This window comes from Erythrolamprus reginae, chromosome 11 (assembly GCF_031021105.1).
Source record: "Erythrolamprus reginae isolate rEryReg1 chromosome 11, rEryReg1.hap1, whole genome shotgun sequence".
Lineage (NCBI taxonomy): Eukaryota > Metazoa > Chordata > Lepidosauria > Squamata > Dipsadidae > Erythrolamprus > Erythrolamprus reginae.
In genome coordinates, this window is record NC_091960.1 from 29,010,514 (window position 1) to 29,037,150 (window position 26,637).

General features: G+C 40.2%; 1 protein-coding gene across 2 annotated transcripts in view; it reads left to right on the forward strand.

Moving 5' to 3' along the window:
- KIAA0319L (KIAA0319 like) overlaps window positions 1-26,637 on the forward strand; it is a 71,744-nt gene that overhangs the window by 18,447 nt on the left and 26,660 nt on the right. For both annotated transcript variants that reach the window (XM_070764429.1, XM_070764431.1), the window contains 6 exons: window positions 5,263-5,954; window positions 15,148-15,412; window positions 17,879-17,980; window positions 18,227-18,324; window positions 20,199-20,286; window positions 25,488-25,580. In XM_070764429.1, coding sequence (XP_070620530.1) covers window positions 5,263-5,954; window positions 15,148-15,412; window positions 17,879-17,980; window positions 18,227-18,324; window positions 20,199-20,286; window positions 25,488-25,580 — 1,338 coding nt within the window. The remainder of the gene's footprint in view (window positions 1-5,262; window positions 5,955-15,147; window positions 15,413-17,878; window positions 17,981-18,226; window positions 18,325-20,198; window positions 20,287-25,487; window positions 25,581-26,637) is intronic.

Below are 26,637 nucleotides of genomic sequence, written 5' to 3' on the forward strand. Positions count from 1 at the left end.
CCTTTAAGAGTCTTAAGACTCATTTATGTCACCAGGCTTGGGGCAATTCGATTTTTGGCCCCCTGGCCAATGAATGTTATGTGTGGGTTTAGTCTGAGTGTGTACGATTGATATTTGTGTACGGAGAGGGGTGGCATAGAAATCAAACAAACAAACAAACAAACAAACAAACAAACAAACAAAACTAAGCTCAAAAAATAAAGGGAACACTTAAACAACACAATATAACTCTAAGTAAATCAAACTTCTGTGAAATCAAAGTGTCCACTAAGAAGGAACACTGATTGACAATCAATTTCACATGCTGTTGTGCACATTTAATTTTGTACAGAACAAAGTATTCAGTGAGAACATTCATCTAGGATGTGTTATTTGAGTGTTCCCTTTATTTTTTTGAGCAGTATATGTATGCATATATGTATGCATATATGACTTGACAGAAAAACCTATATATGTGTATATATATATATATACATGTGTGATACATACATACATACATATGTATGTATGTATGTATATGCGTATTAGTGCTACATATATAATGTAGCACTAATATGGAAATAAATGAGTTACATGGAGAAGGTGGAAGATGACAGAATTATAAAGAAAGCGCTAGAAAAAACAGAATGCAAAATCAGTTGAGTTCAACAAAGGAGGGGAAAAGCAGTCAAAATATCTTCGTTTTCAAAATTTTATGGAAGAGGAGGAGAAATGAGCAGTATACCTACTGCTTAGTGAAAATGGCAAAATGCTAAAAGAAAGAAAGGTGAAACTGCTCAATTTCTCCTCTTGCTTTTTTTCTAGAAGAGTTTACGCAATTGTAAAAAACAGGATTAAAGGCCAGGACCTATTTCCTTTGGGTTTAAATTTCCAGGCCTTACCAGTAATTAACTGATTTATTAATTGAGAGGGAGTAAGAAACTTGCCAAACATTTATATATGTGATTTTTTGAGTAATTCTGGATAACAGTATCAGGGGACTAGGAAAAGATAAATATCTGTATCTTGAAAGGAAAATCCAAGAAACTATGTAACAGGCATTAAAAACCAGACTGCTAACCCAGTGGTGGGCTACGAGCTGGAACGCTAAATTGCTCTCACCGCCGCATCTCGTATGTGCTTGCGGGGCCAGCACAATTTTGCTTCCGCACCTGTGGAGGTAGCAAAATCGCGCACGGAGCTACAGGTGCGTCTGTGTTTCGGTAAGTTTTTTTTGCTTCCGCACATACACAGGCACACCTGCAGCTCCGTGTGCAATTTTGCTACCTCCACAGGTGCGGAAGCAAAATCGCGCTGGCCCCCGCCAGAACTTACAAGCCGCGGCAGTAAGCGCAATTTAGCGTTCTAGCTCATAGCCCACCGCTGAGCTAACCTCTATTTTTTGTTAGTTAGTTATTGTAATGCTATAGATGTAATATATTTAGATTTCCGTTTCACAAAGGATCTTATGACTTTCTGATTAATAAGCTAATTAATTTGACATGATGTGTCATGACAGTTAATTGGATACATGCCAGATCTTAATTCATAGTGCTTCATATTTTCTTTCTTTAATAGTCTTTTATATGGTATTAATATACAGTGGTACCTCTACTTAAGAACTTAATTCATTCTCTGACCAGGTTCTTAAGTAGAAACGTTCTTAAGTAGAAGCAATTTTTCCCATAAGAATCAATGTAAAAGCAAATAATGCATGCAAACCGATTAGGAAAGAAATAAAAGCTTGGAATTTGGGTGGGAGGAGGAGGAGGAAGAAGAGGGGGAGGAGAGTCGCTGCCAAAGGAAGAAGGTGAGGTGAGGGGAATCAAAAAAATCCAAAACTTTAAGGCTTAAAAAACAAGAGGGACTCTGAGGCGGCAAGGAGGAGCATGCACCTCCAATACACCCGGCGCGAGGCTGCCTCCCATACACTGGCTGCTGCTGTTGCTACCTGCTGCCTCTTCCTTCCTATGCTGAAGGACTTCCCTCTCCTCTCGCTCACTCGCTTTGTAGTCGGCGCCTTTCTTTCGCTGTGGTGACTACTCGGCTACCCAGTGCGATGGGAACGCTTCTTTTCTCTGGAGCTGGCAGAGGTCCAAGCGCCCAGAGAAAGGAAAATGCTTCGTTCGCTTTGGACTGCCAAAGCCTCCTTAAGTGCCACCAAAAGGCTGCTCTGGTAGCCCAGATGGCTGGGATTAAAGGGGGAATGGCAGGAAACTGGCCGGGCCTTCGTGCTGCTCTCAAATTTCCTGGGAAATTTTTCCAGGCTTGGAATCTTAAGTAGAAAATGGTTCTTAAGTAGAGGCAAAAAAATCTTGAACACCCGGTTCTTATCTAGAAAAGTTCTTAAGTAGAGGCGTTCTTAAGTAGAGGTACCACTGTAGTTATATATACATAGAATATTAAATAATAATATGTAATACATTAACAAGTATGACTGCTCAGCATTTCAGGTTCAGACTCCAAAAGATACTTTGAACATGAAGTAGCACAGATGTTTGTCAGGAAAATAAGTGGCTCTGGCTGATTATACAAATGTCACATAATGCTGGGGAACAGTGAGGTCACTTTAAGGCAGAGGTCTTCAAACTGGGCAACTTTAAGACTTGTGGATTCTGGGTGTTAAAGTCCACAGGTCTTAAAGCTGCCAAGTTTGGGGACCCTTGCTTTAAGGTGTTTCAGGCAGTCAGTTATTTGTGGGTGAAGATGGGAAGCATTTTTGCCATGTTTTACTTTTTCATCAGTTTATATTCAAGTACACATAGACATGAGTTTTTCTCCCATCTTTTCAGCTCAAAGGAGATACATCCCATAATGTGTTGCAAAAACTCTTGATGTTATTTATGATAAAATGGACAGCACAGGAAAAAAATGTCTACCAATAGGTTAGGTTAGTGAGGTGGAAAACATCCCAGCATCAACACTTCACAGGGTTGGGAACAACAGATCTATTCTCTTGAGAAATCAGATATTACATTCCATCAAATTATTTTAATGAGTGCACTTACAAAAACAGGGAAAGAGAGCTAAATTTGTTTATTAATGTCCATCTAATTTCTCATTCTTCTGTAGTTCAGAAATATAGGCCATGTTAATTACGTATTACTAATTAAAATGTTGTATTATTATGATGCTGAATCATTATCTGATTAGCAGATTACAATAGTGCAGTCAGAATCCCAAAAGCAGTTGAATATGGGTGAATTATACTATTTTTTGGAGTGTAAAACACACCAGTGTATAAGTTGCACCTCAGTTTTGGTGGAGGAAAATAGAGGAAAAAATCCACCTACCAGGTATTCATCTGGCTAGTGTCTGGTCAGCTTCATGGTTAGGGTTGGGGTGGGGAACCTTCTTCGAAGGGAGTAGCAATGAACACAAGCCTGCAAAGATATAGGGCTGGAGAAAAATTTAGGAGTAGCAGTTAAAAACATCCTGCAAGCTGGGGAAGATCATTAGCACCTCTTTAAGGCTGAAAAAAACATTTTTGGAAGGAGCAGCAATGAAAACAAGCCTGCAAATTTAGCACCTTGTTTGGGCTTGAAAAAAAAGCTTTGAAAAAGCTAGATTCAGAGTATAAGACACACCCAAATTTTCAGCCTCTTTTAGGGGGGATAAAGGTGGATCTGGTACTCTGAAAAATACGGTAGTGGTTAGTATTCCTGACCCGGGGTAAAATTACCTTTTAATCATTATCTGGGTCTTGCAAAACAACAACAACAATAACAACAACCCTGGGATGGCATGAAGATAAGGAGCCTTCTGTTTAGTCAGAATTCCCTAGATAAGCTGCATTTCTTTCTACTTATCATTTAACATCATGTATCACAATGACATGCCACCATTGATTCATATTAAAGAGCAGGAGGGTTATGTTTAGTTTTTATTATTGGATTCTAGTCCTCTTAATATTGTGGTGCAGTGAGAAAAAGCAATGTTCTGTCAAATAAATAGGCTGTAGTTACTGAGTGTAAAATATGCATGTGTGAGCTCATCATTTTTTAATGTAAAGAGAAGCATATTTTTTTCACCAATACAAAATCGCAATCAATGAAGAGGTATTTTGTTTGTCACTAAATAGATGGAATTTATCACCTCATCTAAAAATGGCAGTGGCAATGACATTTTTTTTTTGTTCAGGAAGGAACTAATTATAATTCTAGGGATATATTGCTGTTATTGCAAGTTTCATTTGGGTACTAAATAAGCTTATATACCTCAGTAGATTTGCAATAATTAGTGTGATATATTTGACAATATTTTCATGCAGGGTTGTCAGTTTCAAGGCCGGGAGCCAGATGCGGCCTGCAGGGTACTTAGATCTGGCCTGTGGGGCCACCCTGGGGACAGAGAAGGATCGGCCCATGGTGCAAGGCCTCCTGCAACCTTCTGCCTGTGAAAATGGAGCTGGCAGGGGAATGTAGGAGGCTGTGGCAGCCAAAAGCGGAGCTTAGGAGCCCATTTTCTCTGGCAAATCACTTTGATGACCACAGGTGCCCACTGACAGCAGTGATGTTGAGCTGGCCACACACACATACCCTCCCGAGGTCAAACACAACCCTGATGCAGTCCTCAGTGAAATCAAGTTTGCCCTCCCTGACTTACAGCAAGCACGAGGTGGGGTTGCAAGGCAGTAGATTACTGGAACACTTTTTTATATTGGACAAATTCAATTACTGTTAGGCAACATTATTTATTTATTTATTTATTTTTGACAGATGAGGCTGCCCAACTTCATAACAGAAAATATCAGATTTGGGGCAGCAGACTTGCTAGTGGGTGTTGGTGTTCTGACTTCATAATAGTATGTTCAAGAATAGTTCCGCCTTTTCTTTGTTATCTTTTAGTATTTTGTCATTTTCATTCAGCAGCTGGTATGTTGCTTCCTTTTTCTTTCCCTTATTTTTAACATAAACATTTGAATATAAGGGAGCACATTTGATATAATGATTAAATTTCTGGACTCCAAATGAGGAAGTGTGAGTTCTAAGTCTCCCTTAGGCATGAAACCCATTGGGTGGCTGGGCCAGTCATTCCCTCTCAGCCCAATGCAACTCAAAGGGTGCTATTCTGGGTAAAATAGGAGGTAGGTGTACCAGGTATGTTCTCCACCTTGAGTTGACCCAAAATATATTTAAAAGGTAAGATAAAGATAAGAGAAACAGAATGATTTATTACCTTTGTTGTTGCTGTGTAGGTGAGAAAATCAACCACTGGTGATCATTTTGTCTTTGTTTATACTGCTTCTTTAAAATGGTTGTAATTTTACTTCTCTTTGCACAGATGGAAGCTGGAGCAGAAGTGCTTGCCAGTCTGGAAAGCCTTTGGAAGAGGGCGATTTGAGGCCATCAGAGAGTGTCCAACTCCAGCTTCTAGAAGGATTGCACTCAATCCACTCTTGTCAAGCTGCTTGTTGTCAAACCTCTGCCTGTGATGCATTTTGGCTCCTGGGGACTACCTGCATCCAGGTGAACTGTACCAAGCCTCACAAGTGTCATGAGATCAGAACTGACATGGTGGACCCCATCATGGTCTTTGTAACAAAAGCTGACCTTGATGTAGATTCCCAGCCTGCCAAAGAGAGGCAAGCCCATCTCCCCAAATGGTTGAACTGGAAGGAGAGACGTCAGAGTAAATCAAGGATACAGAGGTCCTTCAAAGAGCTGCCTGCTCATGCATTGCATTTAGGAAATGTCAGGAGAAATTATCTGAAGCGAGACGTGGACTCCAGTGTTGGAAGCTCTATAAACCATCCAGCTCCATCAGAAGCCTTGGATAGAATACCTACTCACAAGGATCTTACAGAACCGCAGTCTTCAAAACCAGAAGCAAACCTTTTAGGAAACCATACTAAAGTAGAAAGAATCCTCCTGTCAAATAAGGATTCAAAAGAACTGAAACCCCAAAGCCCATCTTCTTCCAACAGTGATCACGTGAACAGAGAGCATGACCTTGGTGGGAGTGGCTCCCTGGGGGTAAGTGAATGTCTGGAATGGCAGTAATGCCACTTAATTCCAATGGCAGTGCAGAACTTCTATGACTTTGATCTCTTGTTGTCTCTCTACCTTGACAGTTATCCCACTAGCACTTGACTTTAAATGATCAGTCCATATTCTTTTGATCTATCTATATATAGGGGGTTGTTGGCTTTCAATAGTAGACTTTTAGAATAGCATCTGTATTCTTTTAACTTGACAAAACTGGATAAATCATACCTATCTCTTAAATAAATCCTGAAGTATAGAAGTTGTGCTGGTTTGACCCAACTCCTCTCTAAAGTTAAGGCTGACCATAACCAAGACCCTTGGCTACACATTTGCCAGGTTTATTTTCAACTATAGGGTAAAGAGAAAGTGTGAATTAATTTGCAGCCATCAGAATGCTCTCTACTCTCCTCTGCAGTTGAGAATAAAGCTTGTTGCTTATCATATCCTCTTCACACAGCAAAAATAGCAAACAACTATTAAAAGCTATAAATATATTTCCATTTGTTTGGCATATTGCTTCAAATGTTGCAGATAATTATTACTGAAACAGATTGTGTCAAAATATAGCTTTTTATTGTAAATTACGTGTGCAGTACTCTTCCATTGTATTGGTATTAACCCTTCTATAGTAAAGCTTTCACTAAAAGTTTCCTGAATTGGGAAATAAAATTACTTCTATGTCAATTTGTATGGCCTCATTCACAGGATGATCCTAGTTGGCTTCTATCATAGCATTAAAACATCAGATCAGTAGCAGCCAGCAACAGATAAAATCGAAACAGCCCATTGGGGAAAATATTCAAAGATATCCCTAACTAAAACCTCCTTTTGAGGAGCAGCTGTCTTCTTCCTACCCTCAGGAGATGACAAAAAAAGTGAGGTATTTGCAACTACGGAGAAGTCCAATATGATCAGAGTCATATCCTGCTTAACTTCACCTATTGCAATGTTTCTCAAATAGTGGGGCACGCCCCCCTGGGAGGGCTCGGGGCGATGCAGGGGGATGCATGGTTTGTGGGTGCCACCATCTTTTTTGGTGAATTTTTGGTGAATTTTTCCGTATTTGGATGGCTTCCCCTCTTCTGTGGCTTGAAACGAGCCCTCAGCTGTGCTTCAGGCTGAATCCTGGTACTAAGCATGTGTGGAAGTGAAATTGCATGTGAGAGAGGGGGGAGAAATGTGCGTGAAGCGTGGAAATGTTTTAATGGCTGGAACTGAATGTCCAGAGCCTGCAATGTAAAGAAGGTGGGAGCCAGAACCGTCTGTTTTTTCTCTATTGTAGGAGGTGAGGTTTTGGACTTTTCTTGGCTCTATTTTGGGATTTGGATAGAAAGTCCCCAAAGACAAAGCTCTGACTTTTGCCACCGTGCCCCCCTTCTCCCCTCTCCTGTTCAGAAAGTCCCCAGTGCTAGTTGGCTCCCCAGAAAAGCTGACCTGGATTTTCCCAGCACAAGGAGACCTGCTGTCAGCGTTCCAAATAGCACCTGAGAAACAAATCAAGTCCCAGTCCAATTCTCTCAATCAGAGCTCGATTTATTAACAGAACCATATTGGCTACGCCATTGTCATTCCCATTCTGAATAGTTCCCAGAATCCCACCTAGGTTAAGTTTCATCTTACATCCCCCACACCCACAAGTTCATCACGAGAGCCAGTCCGTGTGCAGGGGCTTATCAACTTCCTCTCCTCTTCAGTTGAGGCAGAACAGACGGTGACCTTGGCTTGGAGAAAGGAATCTTTGGTTGTGTCTAGTAACTTTCCCCTCTGACTACTCACTACCCCTCCCATCCACCCTTGTGTTGTGTCAGGCTGAACTCTCTAACTCCAGGTGAAGACTTCGGGCTGACACCTGCATTTGGCAGCTGATAAAGGGCTCAGGTCCCAAAGAAGGCTCTGTGTGAGTGAGTGATTGCAATTACCGTATTTTACAGCATATAAAATTCACTTTTTAACCTTTAAAAAGTGCTTTCAAAATTGGGTATGTCTTATGCATCAAATGCTGCCAAGGTGGGACAGGAGGTGGTGGCAGCAGCGGAAACTGCTGAGGCATCTCTGGCGGCTTCCCTTTGAGAAGCAGCAGCACCAAGAATGTCACCTCCACGTCCCAGGCCGCCGCCGAATCAGGTCCTGAAGGGGCAGAGCTGTCAACTGCACCAGCGCCATGTTATTGGGTGGCGGGCTTGGCGAAGGCACCCTCAAAGGTGGGAGATTGGACTGGTCAGCAGCACCTGACCAGTCCATGGTATAGTAGTAGTATTAAGGCAACCTCAGCAGGGAACTGTAATTATAAATGATTCTATCACTAGCCATTTTTGTGTCTAAAGGAACAACTAACAAAATGAATTGTCCTCATTTGTTTGTTTTGTTTGCTTGTTTGAGTTAGGGGTTAGGAGTACAAGGGTCTTCAAACATGGCAAGTTTAAGGTTTTTGGACTTCATTTCCCATTTCTGAGCTAGCATGACTGGTGGAGGAATTCTGGGAGTTGAAGTCCACAAGTCTTCAAGCTGTCAAGTTCGAAGTTTGTAAAAAGTCTACAGTACATGGTTTTAAAAAGTATACATGGTTGTAAAAAGTATTCTGCTATACTGGTATTTTATTACATAATATAATACTACACCATTTGGTTCAGAATACTTTTTTCCTTGTTTTCCACCTCTAAAATTTCGGTGCGTCTAATATACCGGTGCATCTTATACACCAAAAATACGGTATGTGCCACCCATCAGAGATGACTCTGGGTTCCTTACAAACATTAAAACTACATTACAGTACACGTTAAATTAATTTTTAAAAGGGCAATAAAATATTTGAGGGCTGTGTTAATATTTGCTCCTAGGTTCACAATCAGGGCTCAGGGGCTTATACACTTCTACCAAGCCCTGCCCTGCTCTATGTATCATTTACAATTAGAAAAATGTAAGGCTTATGGATGCTTGACAAAAGTAACTCCACGGAGAGGGGCGGCATACAAATCTAATAAATAATAACAATAATAATAATAATAATAATAATAATAATAACAATAATAATAATAACAACTTCTAATGATCAAAATGTTAACATTAAATGGTAGCTAGCACTTGATATCAGCCAAGTGTTAGTGAAGAGGATACTTGCTATTATTAGGTCTAAAATAATGTTTGTACTAGACCTGTGTGATGGATTTGACTTGAATTTACAGTCGCAGTGGAGAGTTGGGGGGCGCAAAATATCTACTTCTTCCTGGGGGGGGGGGAGCATAACAGAAAATAACTGAGAAGCACTGATTGTTATTGCAAAAAGAATGTAATTCTCGAAATTTGATCTTCCTATATAGCTGGGTGCAGTATTTACAAGCCTTGGTCACTAGCAGCTGTGAGAGGAGAACTGCTAAACCTGTGGAACAGGATATAGACCAGAGCCAAAGGACATTCCAGGAAATGTGGAAATGGCCCATTTTATATGGGAAATAGCTACATGGCATTGCTTTGCCTTAGTTGTCCCTTCTATCCTGTCACCTAGGAGTCGTTCAACTTTTCTGTCTTAGCAATGCCTTAACAACATGTCCTTTAAATTATAAACATCTAGCTTCTCACAAGCGTTTGTTATTTTGATATGATAGAAAGATAACACTATCTTCCTTGTGTTGAATCCATCCAGACCTGAGCAGTAAATACACATTTCAGCTGAGTTCAACTAAAGCATAATGCATCCTTTTTTAGACCCATCCTGAATTGTCACTTTTCTCTTAATATTCTAATAATGACATTTTGCTGCAATTCCAGCCCATGTTCATAAGAGAGTCTGGCAAAGACTCATGTGTGCCTTTTTAATAGAAAATTTCTATCACTTTCACATCAATTGCTGGGCTTTGAAGGAATGTAAGGCTTTCAGAAGCAAAAGCTTTTATAATGTGAAAATGTGGAAATCAGCCTTTCTTATGTAAGAGTCAGTTGTCTTTTTAAGTGTCTTGCAAGGTTGCTGTTTTGATTCTCAGGGTAACTTAAAAGTGTGGCCTTATAGCACAACATTGTGCCATTTTTATGTACTAGGAAAAGTTCTCCAATTCATTGCTCCAATGAGCCTGGGAAAAAAGTGTATTGCGCAGTTAATTAGATATGTTGCCAGGAGAGAGCATTTTCAAAAGTGATTGAAGGATTATAAAAACCTTTCTGTTCCTACTTTTCCTCCTTGTACTTTATACTGCTGCTATAGAAGCTGTTAATCTGAAACTGAGCATCTTATAGCTCTAGCAATGGTAGGAAAAGAAATGTAATTCTGAAGAACCAGGGAGAAGAAAATAATATGTATATATTTTAAAACCAGTGATATATATGTAATAGTAATGTTTTCTCCGGAGATAATTTGGTATAGTAGAATCATGCTAGAAACCTGGTGAGTTCTGGTCCTGCCCAACTCAACTGGGTAAATTTGGGCCAGTGTCTCTTTCTTTCTTTTCTTTCTTTCTTTCTTTCTTTCTTTCTTTCTTTCTTTCCTTCCTTCCTTCCTTCCTTCCTTCCTTCTTTCTTCCTCCCTCCTTCCCTTTCCCCTTCCTCCTTCTCTCCTTCCTTCCCTTTCCCCTTCCTCCTTCCCTCTCCCCTCCTTCCCTTCCCCCTTCCCTCCTCCCTCCCTCCCTCCCTCCTTTTCCCCTTCCTTCCTTCCTCCCTCCCTCCCTCCCTTCCTTCCCTCCCTCTTCCCTTCCTCCTCAAATTGAGAGAACTGAAGAAAATTTAAAATAATTATTATGTCATCAAGTAGAGAGATAGCAAGGATTCCACAGATACTAATCTTCACAAAATGAGCCTAAGAAAGGAGGGAGATCTTTAATATGTACAGCTAATTATCATGGTTGTGTTAAATACATGGCCTTAATACAACAAATGTCCAAAATGATGTAATAAACACATTAGTTTGAGGTGAGGGGTCACATTTTGCTCTATAGTGGAAAACAATTTTGAGAGAGAAAAATAAATATATAAATATTTGAAAAAATAAAACTTCCTTGCAACAGAAACATTTGGGAAAGCAATCTCTCCATTGCAAGAGATAATTTTAGATTGCAGGAGATTCTGTAGATGTCAAATTCCTGTTCCACACTGTTATTTTAAAAAATATTGGTGTTGCATGAGTATAATTAACAAAAAAAAAATTAAGTACCTAACACGATTAATAAAATAAGTCTAAATGTCAGTATGTGAGCTTGAATTTGACAGTAGAAACTGATTCAACAAGAGAAATGTGAAGCATAGCTTGCTGATCAAAGTCACTGCTGTTTCACTGCAGAAGGACTGCAGAAACAACCTATTAAAATTCTATGGTTGCTAAGACAGAAAAATAGTAGCTTTAGCTTATTCCTAACATTTATTACCGCAATCACTTCTACTCTTCACCAACTACTAGTTTTTTCTGACTCCATATTGTGGGATAAACATGTCTGTTTTATCCAGTTTTCCTTTTCTATTTTCCAAAAGCCATATTTACACTGCATTTTTCCCGGATACGTTAGAATGTGCATTGAATGACTGATAATATGACGAATGATAGGGAACACTGTTCATCCAAAAGATAATGCTGAGAAATTAAGAGAAAGAGAATTGAATTTTACCAGTAATTAAATACTGTAATTTGAGAGCTAAAACATACAGTTTCTAGAAAATAAACTCTTATATAAAGTAATCTTTCTATCTAATATGTGTTAACTCTGCCTGTGACTTTATCAGTACAGTGGTACTTTAGTACTCAACTGTTTTGAAACTCATCAAATTGGGTCTCAATACTTTTTGATGCAAAAATTTTGTCCTAATACTCATAGTTTGGTACTCAAAACACAAGCTAGAACTTGTTAGTTTGGCTGCCTTGTGACTCACTACATTATTCCTTATGAGAAAAAAGTGTTTGATAATCATCATTTTTGACACTCATTGCACTTCCCTGAACTAATTAACGATGATTACCAAGATACAACTGTATCTAAATCAAAGCTGAGTAAAACACCCTTTTATTCTGATTATTTTGCTGTCTTGAATAATATTGGTATAGCTTTCAACCCCAAAGCCATTTAGGAGCAACAGAAAGTTTGTATAGCTATAGAAAAATGGCAAAAAAAATAGTTTGCATATTTAATTCACCAAATAAACTATTTCTGTCACTAGCTCTGAATCTATATGGGTGTTTGCTCTATTGTATTGACCTACCAGAGATTATCCAACTTGTTTTCCTGTTGCTATTTTCTCTCACTGCTTTGGTGATCCTTTGTATAGTGGGGAAGGAAGTGCAATTCTCACACAAGAACAGTTGGGATATATTTCAAAGACAAAGCATTATCCACACCATTTCTGATGTCCCAACTAGGAGATGCCCCAACTAGGACAAGGTGCATCCTCTTTATAGAAATAGAGAAAATCATTTTGCTGGAATTTTTAAAATAGTTTTGACTGGGGAGAAAATATACTGCTCAAAAAATAAAGGGAACACTCAAATAACACATCCTAGATCTGAATGAATGAAATATTCTCATTGAATACTTTGTTCTGTACAAAGTTGAAAGTGCACAACAGCATGTGAAATTGATTGTCAATCAGTGTTGCTTCCTAAGTGGACAGTTTAATTTCACAGAAGTTTGATTTACTTGAAGTTATATTGTGTTGTTTAAGTGTTCCCTTTATTTTTTTGAGCAGTGTAGATTAAGACTGGTTTTCATAAATCAAACCAAGGAGTGTACTATGATTTCTGATTTCTCCAAGGGATTGATGGGCAGAACAGATAGGAGAGATAAATACCATTTTAGAGAAATTAGGAACCATTTTTGCTTCAGCTAATCAGGCAAACCTATATTAAAACTAGTGGTGAATATTATGACTATGATTGAACCCAACATGTCCTTTGGTAAGCAAGACATTTGTTGTTAATAATAATAATAATAATAATAATAATAATTATTATTATTATTATTATTATTATTATTATTATTTATTGGATTTGTATGCCGCCCCTCTCCGTAGACTTAATTTAGTCCCCTTTTGCAACTTTTCTTCTGACAGTTGTTAAGTGAATCACTACATTAGTTAGAGTAGTAACACAATTGTTAAGTGAATCTGGCTTCCCCGTTGACTTTGCTTGTCAGACGTGCGCAAAATGTGATCACATGACCATCATAAATATGAACCAGTTGTCAAGCAGCCAGATTTTGATCACATGAATATTGGGATGATGCAATGCTTGTAAGTGTGAAAAACAATCATAAGTCACTTTTTTCAGTGCATTTGAACAGTTACTAAATGAACTGTTCTAAGTTGAGGGCTGTATTATAGATTGGAGTAACTCATATCAGGTTCTGGCAGTTCTAACTGCTCGCAGGTTTCAAGTGCTATTTTTTACTCTAAGACCTGCAACTGAATGCCTGGTTTGTGCTCAGTATTTTGGTTTTAATTGGTAGTGCCTTTGTAGCAAATCTCCTTTTCTGGTTGTCTCAAGCTTTTTCATAGGAGGGGGTGGAAGGGGGGGATTTTATCTTCTAACTCTCTTCACAAATCACACATTTAATAATAAAAATAGCTTATTTCTACTGCAATAACATTTTCCCTTATAAAAATGGTCCAGATCATAGATGTTTCTGGATACTTCATTTTAAGAATTTGATTGATGCTATATAAAAGGGATCAAGAAAATATGCAATTATACAGATGAACCGAGTTAAAACTGAAATGTCCGGTTCTTGCTGCTCTAGGCAACCCATTGGAATGGGAAAGGTCTGTGAAAGAATTTACTGATGAAAGAAAGGAAATTGTTTCCATCTGTTTCCTTATTTGTTTACACACTAGTCTGATCAGTTTCTGAGTAAAATAATATGATATATGACTAAAACAAACCCTTCACTCACATTCTTGACCATGAAGATGGAAATCCTGCTTGCAAGCAAGATAAATGTTGAGTGAATAGAAAATAAAATTTTATTTGCCATGCTTTAGATACCATGTTTCCCCGAAAGTAAGACAGTGTCTTACTTTCTTTTTATCCCCAAAAGCCCCACTATGTCTTACTTTCAGGGTATGTCTTATATTGGAAAAAAATTGTCGAATTTTTTGTTTTAACCATAAAATTAACATTTAGACACGGTGACGTATGGAGGGGGGGCGCGGAAGTGGGCAGGAGGCGGCGCTCATTAAGATCAGAGGGAGGTGGCAGACGCGGCGACATATGGAGAGGGGGACGGTGCGGACGTGGGCAGGAGGCGGCGCGCAGCTAGATGAGAGGGAGGCGGCAATACCCCCGTGTTTCCCCGAAAGTAAGACATATGTCTTACTTTTGGGGTACGGCTCATATTAGCCGACCCCCCTGAAACCCCCGATACGTCTTACAATTGGGGGTGTCTTACTATCGGGGAAACAGGGTAGCTACCGTGATCTCAATACTTTCACTACCCCAACATTGATCATCATCATTTTAGTGATCCCCATCCTCTAAAATAATGTTTCTCAAACATTTTTTCTCCTATGTCCCCCATCAGGGTCTGGAGACAGATATGGAACATACCTTGTGCCTTTTCTCACATCAGCAATATAATATTTGCAATCTGATATCCTTAGCTTCCTTTAAGAATCCTAGTTGAGAACCAGTGTGTTCTACAGCACAATTTTACGTAACTCACCTGTTGTATAACAATGAACAATCACTTGGCTCAATTCTATTTCTTGAAATATCTTGCAATGGTGATCCTCAGTTTTATAACACTATCCTTGAAAAGATACTTAATGTTATAAACTTAAATAATTATTCCTAGTACAAAGGTACAAATAAAAGTACAAACCCTAACCCTAATCCTTGCTATAGTCCTAAACAATAAAATTTAAATTCTGTTACAATTCCTACAGTACACTGTGTTGCTGTGTTATATGCTTAATTTAATTTAATATTAATGTTTTTAGAAATATGATTTATAAACAACAAAACATTTATTAACTGAGAAATATTTAGGAATAATTTTACTGCCTAATGACAGTATTTATCTCTGTAATTCATGAATGGGGTATAATTTCTGGGCAGCAGAACTGAGAAAATCCTCTAAAATAACAATTATGAATTAAGTTACTTGAATTGAGAATTGAGAACTGTTATTTATTACAAATTGTAATTGATGTTTATTCTCACAAACACACACTCTCTCTCTCTCTCCCCCCCCCCCCTCTCATATATAAATTCGAGGTCTCTATGGGAGTTTCCACATCATATCCCTCTTCAGCAACCATTTTCCCCACTCCTGTTGGGAACTCTGAGAAAACCAGACTATTCAACAATGTTTCCATCCAGCCCTTCTCTTCAGAAAAAGCCATCCCAACTTCTAACAGTCTTCTGGGAAAAGATTTGGGGAAGGTGCCACAAGTTATCCCTCTTTCAACTGGCATTCCCATCAATGATAGTGTTACTACAGTTCTGATGGCTCCTGCTAGTACTCCTGCCCCAACACCAGGTAAGAGCAAACTTCCTTCTTTAAATGTTCTTAACCAGGTTCCAAATTCTGGATTCTTTTAACATTGCATTAAAGACAAATTTCTTGTGTGTCCAATCACACTTGGCCAATAAAGTATTCTATTCTATTCTATTCTATTCTATTCTATTGGTATTGTCAATAATGCTTGGACGAACATTTTGATATGGCCTATGGGCTAATCAATAAACTAAGTACTTTGGAAAATAACTTTTTCCCAATATTTTTATAAAAACAGCAAATTTTGTTATCTTAGTTCAAAAACAGCTTTGATTCTGTTGTGCCAGATCTGAAGAAAATGAAGGGGACATACGTTTTGATTATTTTCTAGTTTCAGATTCTACTGACCAGTATGTTTTTAAAATTCTTGTGTGCAAATATTATCCTCATTTTAGCCTCCCCAAAAAACACTGAATTAAAAAAAAGATTAACTCTTTCTCCGTGAATTTATTCAGTACTCAGAAATATGGATGGTAGTCTGCCTTTGAACAGTTTAAAATCCAGATGTATTCTTACTAATATGTCTTGCTCTTCTTTCTTTGCGAATGTTGGCTGTTATTTGCTTTCCTCATCTGGCTGTTGTACGGGAGCTATTTAAAGAAACTTGTATTACTTTCCTTAAATTGAAACAAGATTTGATTATCAGTTTCAGTGCTAACTCTCCGTACCCAAATATTCAAAATACTACAGTCATGGGTCTGACTACACACTTAGACTTTAAAATATGTCTCAATTTCCAACTCAGAATTCTGATCCTTTGCACATTTATAGAAATCTGAGATCCAGGCCGCAGTGATGAGAATTTGTGAGTAGTTTGGGGTAACATCCCAGAAGGATGAGAGAGGTGTTTTCTTTTTTGTGTGTGTGTTTTACCTTTTTTTTGTTTTCTTTTTTTTGTGTGTGTTTTACCTTGTTTGTGATTCTATTGTTTGGAATTGCACAAAGTTGTTCTATAATATGAGGAGCCATACAAATCTTATAAATAAATAAGTTCACATTGAATAAATCAGGATTCCTGCCATTTCCTGCCTGAGAAATAAAACCAGGGTTGAAATGCTACCGGTTCAGCCAGCCTGAACTGGGTTGAACTGATAGCGGCAGCTGCCCGTGGTTCGGAGAACTGTTAGCAACAGGCGCGTGAGGCTTCACCCACCTGCCCAGACATCACCATTTTCTTTTTTTAACCGTCTGCACATGCACAAAGCCTTCTGCACATGCACAGATGGTGACAAAGCATGTAGGACAGTGGCACGTGCACTTCCAAACCGGTAGGGAAGGTATGTAGATTTCACTGCTGAATAAAACTCATATTTTCTCCTGAAATGTATCTAGTTTAGCTGGTCTCGTTTATTACACACTTCCTAACAAACCACCTTGGTTTAGAGCACAGTGTTCAAACTAGTTTCTCCAGAAGAGCAAAGTTTTTAATCTTCAGTATTTGCTTGGGGTGGGGCAGTAAAATGTTTTGAGGTCTGCAAGCCTGAGACCATAATGTACTGTTCCAGAGTATTGTAGCATATTAATTGAGAAGCAGTTGTGGTTAATGGTTTCTTGTCTATAATTACCTATTATTTTTATTAAGTATTTTATTTTTTCAAATGAGTGGCAATCTTAGCAAGCTTAAGACAAGCTACCCAGGATCAAATTGTAATTTAATAGCTAGTCTCTGTAATAAGTCATCTATACTTAGAAGCTCTAGTTATATAAAAGTAGAAAGATATTTTAGATCCCTTCATAAACCTATGCCTAAAGAGGGGGAGAAGGGAGAACACACATGTCCAAATGCTCAATGGTTCTTATGTACATCATAAACCATGTTTCTTAATCATTTGTTGCAGAAGTCTCCGTATATTAGTCCTGTGTAGCATTTCAGAGGTCAAAGGAGAAGCAAGCGCTTGTTAGCAGCTCTTTAAAGCAAACAACCCTTTTACCTTTCTCTTGTGCAGCTACAAGGGAAGGGAAAGATGCAGCTGCTTTAAAAAGTTACCAGTAGGTGCAACATGAGCATCTGTGCACTCTGAAACCTAAAAAAAGATAAAAATAGTATATTGATTAATAGATGAGAATAACGCTTACTATTAAGGACAAAGAAGAAACTGAATACTTTTTGACATGGGTCTTATTTTACAAATCGTTGGACAATAGAAACAGAACTTAGAAATGCAGGGACATATCAATGTTAAATATAAATTATAAATGTTAAAATGAAAATTAGATAAAATAGACATGCTAAATATTATTGTTATTATAATATCAATATCATTGTGATGAATGCTATTGTAAGCATTTTGATTACAATTGCCTAAAAACAACCGTATCCAGACAACACACTGTTTGATTGAAATTGAATGTGTACATGTTATTTAAATAAAGTAAATAATTTTTTTTTTACAAATGTGAATTGTCTCAAGTTCTACTCTGTGTTTGAATGTTAATTTTTCTCCACAGTTATTAAGAAATTGGCAGTTTCTGCTGGAGGCAGTGTCCAGGTGACCCTGCCAAAAAATGAAGTGGAACTGAATGCATTTGTCCTGCCTTCACCACCTCAAGGTAGGAGCTGAACAGCCCTATTCAAAATTTGGTAGCCCTTGCAAGTTTGTTTTGCAAATGTATGTAAGTTCAAGGTGGAAGATGAAGTTAGGAAGCCTGGCCAAATCAAGACTTACTCAAATAAATATGGCATCTTAAAGAAAACGATTGTTCTGCATAAGCTGTTCCCATATTGGCATTATATTTTGAATATCTTTGACATGCACATATAAGCCCTTGCCATAATCTCTGATCTTCTTCCACTAGGGAGTAGCTATTCCTATGATTGGAGGTTGATTACGCACCCAAAGGATTATAGTGGAGAGATGGAAGGACAGCATTCTCAGATTCTCAAATTGTCCAAGGTGAGTTTGCCTAGCAAGAACTATAGGTAGGATGTGTCATTGTATAAGGTTCCGATGAATGAATGAATGAAAGAAAGAAAGAAAGAATACATACATACATACATACATACATACATACATACATACATACATACATACATACTTTCTTGTCATTGTATGTGTATACACAGTATATACAGTACATACAATGAAAATTACATGAAGCTAGAGACCAGTCCCAACACACATAACAATAAAAGAAAAATGGCAACAAAAAACATCATTGCTGTCTGTGTCTTTATCTGTTCATTGTAGATACAGTGATCCCCCGATTATCGCGAGGGTTCCGTTCCAAGACCCCTCGCAATAATCGATTTTTCGGGATGTAGTGGTGCGGAAGTAAAAACACCATCTGCACATGCGCGCCCCTTTTTCCATGGCCGCACATGCGCAGATGGTGGAGTTTGCGTGTGGGCGGCGGGGAAGACCCAGGGAAGGTTCCTTCGGCCGCCCAACAGCTGATCTGCTCCGCAGTGCGGCAGCAGCGAGGAGCCGAAGATGGGGTTTCCCCGTTGCCCAGGCAACGGGGAAACCCCATCTTCGTCTCCTCGCTGCTACCGCGCTGCGGAGCAGATCAGCTGTTGGGCGGCCGAAGGAACCTTCCCTGGGTCTTCCCGCCACCCAGGCAAAGCGGAAACCCCAAGATCGCTTGCCGCTTGCCCGTTCACCCGCCCGCCCGGCTGCTCGCTTGCCCGTTGACCCGCCCGCCCGGCTGCTCCGCTTGCCCGTTCGCCCGCCCGCCCGGCTGCTCGCTTTCCTGTTCACCCGGCCGCTCCGCTTGCCCGTTCACCCGCCCGCCCGGCTGCTCGCTTGCTGCTCGAGAGCAAGAGGGGGAGAGATAGAGAAAGAGAGAGAAGGAAAGAAAGAGATGAGAGAGGGAGGAAGAGAGTGTGAGAGAGGAAGAAGCAAGATAGAGAAAGAGAGAGAGAAAGAAAGATGAGAAAGGAAGGGAGTGACGTCATCGGGTGGAAAAATCGTGATATAGCGTTTCGCAAAGATCGAGATCGCGAAACTCGGGGGATCACTGTATTCTCCTTCTATTGTCCCACCTGCAAAAGGTTAAATGAATGAAACAAGAATGCAAGAGCACAGGAATGTAAAAAAATTCACAGAATGAGAATGCAGGCTAGTTTAGCAGGCTAGTTTAGCATTACTTTTTTAGTGTATGTGAAGAACGCTTTAAAACCAGAGGTGGGTTCCTCCTGGTTCGGACTGATTCTCCCAAACTGGTAGCAGACCGCTGGTGATGTCACAATGACATCATGGAACCAGTTCAGTCTGTGCCTGTCTGTGGGTGCCTCCATTGTTTTTGTTGGATTTTTTTTAAAAAATATTATTATAATTATTATTTTCTTTTTCCCATGCGCAGAAGCTGTGTTTCAGGCACTGCACATGCGTCACCATCTTGGGGTTTTTTTGGGGGGGGGGTTGGGGGGGTTAATATTCTTTTCAGTATTGCACATGTGTGCGCAAAGCGCTTGCACAGCAATGCAGCACAGTGAAGTGAACCGGCAGTGAGGTAGGTTAGAACCCACCCCTGTTTTAAACAACAACACGTTCCATGGGAGCAGCACATTAAACAGTTTGAAGCTTTCCAATATTTTCATCCCATTTTATCTGAATCTTTCCTTGGCTCCTAAAGGTTCCCTGAGCATGTGGCAACATCTTTTGGTGACTACTGCTCATGATGGAAGTGGTGGAAAGAGAGAGGAACAGCGTGGTACCAAGGCCTGCCTCAGACATGCTGCCAATATTCCTTGTGATTGATTTTCTTTTTAATATATCTTCATAGCCTTGCCCTTTTATTAACAACCCGTGCTTGTTTTGTTTGGCAGCTCACAGTTGGCCTATATGAATTCAATGTGATAGTAGATGGTGATAATGCACATGGAGAAGGGATGGTGAATGTGACAGTTAAACCAGGTATGCTCAATAATTACTTCGAACTCCTTCTGTTCTGCATTGTCTTCCCAAGTCTTATTCTTCCCATTTCCTGTTTTTGTAAACATTTGAAAAGCAAGCTAAGTAGCCCAAATTATCGCTGACCTGAATATTTTCTAAGCAAAACGTTTGACTTGGTTTTGAGAGAGGAAAAGGAGTGTGTCATTATCACATTCTTTTCACCTCTTTTCCCTTTCTGTACTTTGTGTGAGCAGCAGCAGTGTTTCTGTTAGTGGTGGTTATATAATTTTTTTGGCAATGCTTCTTCATGATGTGAGATCATACCCAGGAAGCAATTTGAGCATGAATAATAAATATAAACCATTTTCTGCCCCTCTGAAAACACTATAGGCTTGTCTTGAACTGCAGATGCTCCCCTGGATTTATCCAGTGATGTAATTCTTTGAAAAGAAATAGGTTAAATTTTGACAAGCCACCACTTCCACAACACTAAAACTCACATCACACTGGGTTTAGTGCCTTTTGAGGCAAAACACAGACCTCTGAAATCTTATTATGACCAGCATCTAACCATTCTGTGTCCTTCTTATTCCCTTCTTTTGTACTTCTTTTATACTCAAGAATCTCTCTCAGGGGTTTTGTTCCATCTGTCTGATGAAGTGGGCTTGATGCATAAAGTTTATATGAAAATAAGTTAGCTAGGATGCAACAGATTGTTTTTTATACCAGCAGTCTAATAAGACTGCCTGCTTTTGGAAGTGTTTACTGTTTACTGCTAATTATTTTAAGTTAGACAATACAGCATCGACTAAATGGTGTTGCCTTGGTTATGAACTGCAAAAGCTCTGCAGAGCTTTTTTTCTGCCTTGTTATTTTAATACTCCCTATTATCCATCGGAATACTTGCCTGGCATTACTTGCAAAAGATGATTCTTAGCACAAAGGCAACCAGAGTCGATGTCTCTAATGAATTGCAGTGGGCAGCCAACCTTGCTAATCCAGAATTTAGGACTACAAACATGAATATGAAGGCATGTTGAACATATGCAGCAAACTGAGGGCAATTTTGCTTCCCTGTCAACTCTTTGAAAAATGCTAGAAGCTTCATCCAGAGACTGTAAATAAGTAATTCTGACGGTTATAATACTACCCCAACTTAATGGCGGGATTGTTTGCCTTACCACCAGGATTTTGAAGCTGAAAAGTTGCTGTAGCCATCTAATGATTTTACATTTTACACACATTTCTAAATAATTCAGACTTTTTCATAGATTCTTCTATTAATCCTTTACACTAGCCTTTAAAGATAGAATAGCATATTGCACAGTGAACAGGACAGGGTCTTGGAGCTCCAGAGGGTTCATCTTAAGGTTGTCTAGCTCAGTGTTTTTCAACCAGTGTGCCGTGGCACACTAGTGTGCCGCGAGACATGGTCAGGTGTGCCGCGAAGAAGGAAGCTCACGTTCCAGTCTCGCAACTTTTTGCTGAAAGAGAGAGAGTGAGAGAGAGAAAGAAAGCAAGAGAGAAAGAGAGGGTGAGAGAGAGAAAGCAGGAGAGAGAAAGAAAAGCAAGAGAGAGAAAGCAAGAGAGAAAGAAAGCAAGAGAGAGAGAGAAAAGAAAGAGCAAGAAAGCAAGAGTGAGAGAGAAAGAAAGCAAGAGAAAGAGAGAAAAGGAGAGGAAGGGAGAGAGAAAGAAATGAGAGAAAAAGGGGGAAGAAAAAAGAGAAATGAGAAAATAATTGAAACAGAATGAGAGGAGAGAGAAACAAAAGAAAGAGAGAAGTGGCTCTTGATTTAAAGCATATGATAAAAAGCACCCAAAGAATAAGAGAGAGAAACCCCTCAGCCCTCACCTGTTTTTGAAAATAGTTCAAGAGTGTGTATGTATACACACACACACGTGGGGAGGAGACAGGGATGGAAAAAGAGAGGAGAGTGTCATAGGGTGTCATTTTGTGTTATTTTGGTTGGTGGTGTGCCCCAGGATTTTGTAAATGTAAAAAAATGTGCCACGGCTCAAAAAAGGTTGAAAATCACTGGTCTAGCTAGCACAATCCAGAAGCAACATTGAGTTTTTATGGTTCTTATTTGTACCACTATGTTCCAATTGAATGAAGTGGATTTCTAAAGGAGATGGCATGTGCCACAATTATCTTCTAATACTGTGATGGCGAACCTATGGCATGCAGGCCAGAGGTAGCATGCAGAGCCATATCTGAGGGCATGTGAGGCATTGCCCTGCGTCAGCCCCAGCATGCTGGCCAGCTGATTTTCCACATTCTGGAGGGTGGGAGGAAGCTGTTTTTGCCCTCCCCAGGCTTCAGGAAAGCCTCCTGAAGCCTGGGAAAGGTGAAAAATGGCCAATGGGCCTACTGGAAGTTCAGAAATGAATTTCCAGTAGGCCCATTGGGCCTGTTTTTTTGCCATCCACAGGCTCTGGAGGCTTCAGTGAGGTTTGTGCACATGTGCAGGGGGAAGTTCGTGCGGGAGAGAGGGTTGTGCGCAATGCACAGGTGGGGCATTGCATGATTGATTGATTGATTGATTGATTGATTGGATTTACCGTATTTTTCGCTCTATAAGACGCACCTGCTGATAAGACGCACCTAGATTTTAGAGGAGGAAAATAGAAAAAAAATATTTTGAGCCAAAAAGTAGGCTAAAATATTTATTACAATAACACTGCCCTAGGGGAATTGGGAAAATATACAAACAGTACTTGTTTTTGCACAGAAAACATTTGAGAGCTTGACTGTCGTGAATATTTTAAAACAAAACATTCCTTTCCACAATATGACAATAGCACAATTTGACGAGTTTAGTTGGAAAATGGGAGGGCTGTATATTTTGTTGTAAAACAGTTTTTATTTGAAATCCACTTATGTGGCTGCAAAAAGTGAAAAAACAATGAAATGATAAATAGCTTTATGAGTCATCTACCACCATTTTCAGTAAGTTGTTGAGTGGCAATTGACCATTAAAGAAATACACCTCATCCAATAACCTCATCCAATAACACAAATCAGTCTTAATGATTAGCATACCCAGAGAGGTTCACCCAAATTGTTATGCCACAAGAAGTTTTGACTGCCTAATCTGCAAAATTTTCAATTTTGGTTTGTAAACTGCAGATGTTTCAGGACAGCTCATTAAGCCTTTCTTTTGTAATTTGAACTTTAAACATGATTTGTTAAGGAAAAATTGAATCTCTCGTTCAGGCTCTGCTTGGCTGCGGTGGCCAAGCTTGGGAAGCGGGAAAGCCAAGAGCGCCCAGCCATAAGGAGTGCGGGAAGGGAAAGTTAATAAGGTTACCCAAAACAACTGAAGTGAGAACGGCAGCAGCTGTTGTCGCTTCCCCTTGGCTGCCGCATCTCTCCGCTGACCGGCTGCGAGCGACTGGCTGGGTTTTGGGTCTTCGAGACCTCCCCGCCTCCTGAAGCGATTCCCATAGCCTTCCCAAAGGCTCGGAGCCGTCAACGCTCCTCCGGTGCCGCTCCGCCTCCTAGACGGAGGCGTCCCCCGGCCCAGCACTTCCGGAGGCCGAAAGGCGCGGCTCTCTTCGGGGTTGGGAAGAGGAGAGGCGGCGACAGAGGCGGCGGTCTCCAGATGAAGACCGCCGCCGCCCCTCTGCTCCAGCGCCTCCCCCCCTCCCTGCCTGCATCTTCGCTCCATACGACGCGGCTGATTTTTCATCCTACTTTGGGAGGAAAAAAACTGCGTCTTATGGAGCGAAAAATACGGTATATGCCGCCCCTCTCTGGAGACTCGAAGCGGCTAACAGCAACAATAAAACAGTGTACAGTGGAACCCCGACATAAGAGCTGCTCTACTTAAGAGCAACTCGAGATAAGAGCTGGGAGGGGAGAGATATTTTTGTTCTACTTACAAGCCCAAATTCGAGATACAAGCGCCAAGGAGCTGTCTCCTGAAGCCAAACGCTAACTTCCGCGTTCGGCTTCAGGAGACAGCTGCGAAGCGGCGCGCATGTTTTAAAAGGTTGCAGCCGGCCTGGGGGGCTCGGGGGGGTGCTTGCAGCTTTCTTTCTTGCTCTTTTTATTTCTCTCTTTTACCTTCCATTCCTCTATTTCTTCTTTTCTTTCTACTTCCCACCTTCTTCCCTCCCTCCCTCCCTTCACTCATTCCTCTCTTACTCTCCCCTTTCATAAGTTTCCTTGCTTCCTTCCTCTGTTCCTGTCCCTTCCCCCTTTCTTTCTTTCTTTCTTTCTTTCTTGCTTGCTTGCTTGCTTGCTTGCTTGCTTGCTTGCTTGCTCTTTTTCTTTCTCTCTTTTACCTTCCCTTCCTCTATTTCTTCTTTTCTTTCTCCTTCCCACCTTCTTCCCTCCCTCCCTCCCTTCACTCATTCCTCTCTTACTCTCCCCTTTCATAAGTTTCCTTGCTTCCTTCCTCTGTTCCTGTCCCTTCCCTCTTTCCTTCCTTCCCACCCTCCGTCCATTCATTCACCCATTCCTCTCTTGATCGCTTAAAGCCGGTCCCTGGTGCAAAAAGGGTTGGGGACCTCTGTCCTACAGGATTGGGTGGCAGAGAAGTTGAACATATGTAAATTTAAAAGTTTAAGAAAGTTTACAAGTTAAGTGAAAGAAACTTCATTATTCATTTATATGTACATGTACATTTCTTCATTAAAAACATGTCTTTCTGCATAATTTAGACTAACTTTGTGAGTTTTTTGAGGGCTGGAACCAATTAAAATTATTTACATTAATTCCTATGGGGAAAAGTCGTTCGAGATAAGAGCTGCTCGACTTAAGAGCCCAGGTCCGGAACGAATTAAACTCGTATCTCGAGGTACCACTGTACAATAGTAGTCTAATACTAAAAACGATTAAAAAACCCATTAATATAAAAACCATACATACATACATACATACATACATACATACATACATACATACCATGCATAGAATTGTAAAGGCCTAGGGGGAAAGAGGATCTCAATTCCCCCATGCCTGACGGCAGAGGTGGGTTTTAAGTAGCTTCCGAAAGGCAAGGAGGGTGGGGGCAATTCTAATCTCTGGGGGGAGTTGGTTCCAGAGGGCCGGGGCCACCACAGAGAAGGCTCTTCCCCTGGGTGTGGGCACGCAAGTGTGTGCTATCGTGGACAGACGTGCCCTTTTGCCCCCCCCCCCCCCAAAAAAAAAAGATTCAGTATCACTGTTCTAATAGGGTCCTAGGGGAATTGTCATATTTCTTTTGTCACTGCAGAGCCTCGAGTAAATCAGCCACCTGTGGCCATTGTGTCACCCCCATTCCTGGAGATCTCTCTTCCAACCACCTCAACGGTCATCGATGGCAGCCGTAAGTACTTGAACGTCAGACACAGGCAACCAGGGACTGTCAAGGATGGCTACTTACTTTATGGTCTACCACTGGTGTTATAGAAATCTCTCCTGACTTCTTGCCTTCCCCTGGAAAGAACACGATAAGGCTTCATGGATCTCGGGGGAGGTCAACCTTAGGCCACTTGCAGTTGTACAATGACTGCCAAGCTAGGCCCTTGCTTGGACCCTCCTTGCAGCCTATTTGGCAGTTTCCCAGTATCAACATAACCATTGCCATCTGCTCCTAAAAGCATCAGAAAAGCTAGGGAAGGCAACAATAATTCATTAAGAAAAAAAACAAAACACAAGAGGTATGCCTCGAAGCACTTCAGGTGTAACGCACTTCTTGGATTTCCTATCTACAAGTCATAACTGCCAAATGCATAACTTAATGTCTAAAAGACTCAAGGCTTTATGCTACTTTCACACACACACACACACACAATTAAACTCTGGTTTTCAGTTTCCCAGTTCTAGTCCTAAACTTCATGCTGCCATATTATCAGGACGAGATTCTGACACCTGTTAAAAAATAAGCTCTATTTTCCCTTTTCCTTTTCAATAACAAAGAAAGCCATGTTAAAGGATTTTTGCATTCAAATGGTTGCAAATGATGAGGATTTAAAAGATCATCAGTTTGTATGTTAGCTCTTTGTACTAAATGGCTTTAATTCCTCCAAGTATTTTATGCCAGTCTTCTATGCTCTTACCTCCCCTACCTCTCCTAGGTGTATGTAGTTCTCGATTTACCAACATTAGTTCAGCAATTATTCAAATACCATTTAAAAAGTGACTTATACTTTTTTCCAGTCATTTTACAATCATTGCAGCATCCCCATAGTCTCAAGCACTTGGCACTTGGTATGTATTTGCCTTGGTTGTAGTATCCCAGGATTGTGTGTTCACCATTTGCAATCTTCCCAGCTGTCTTCTGGCAAGAAAATTCAATGGAAATTCTGGTCACAAATGTGATCACATGTCAAGGACAACGTCTTTTCAATCAGCTCAGCCAAAATAATTCTGAAGATTGTCTC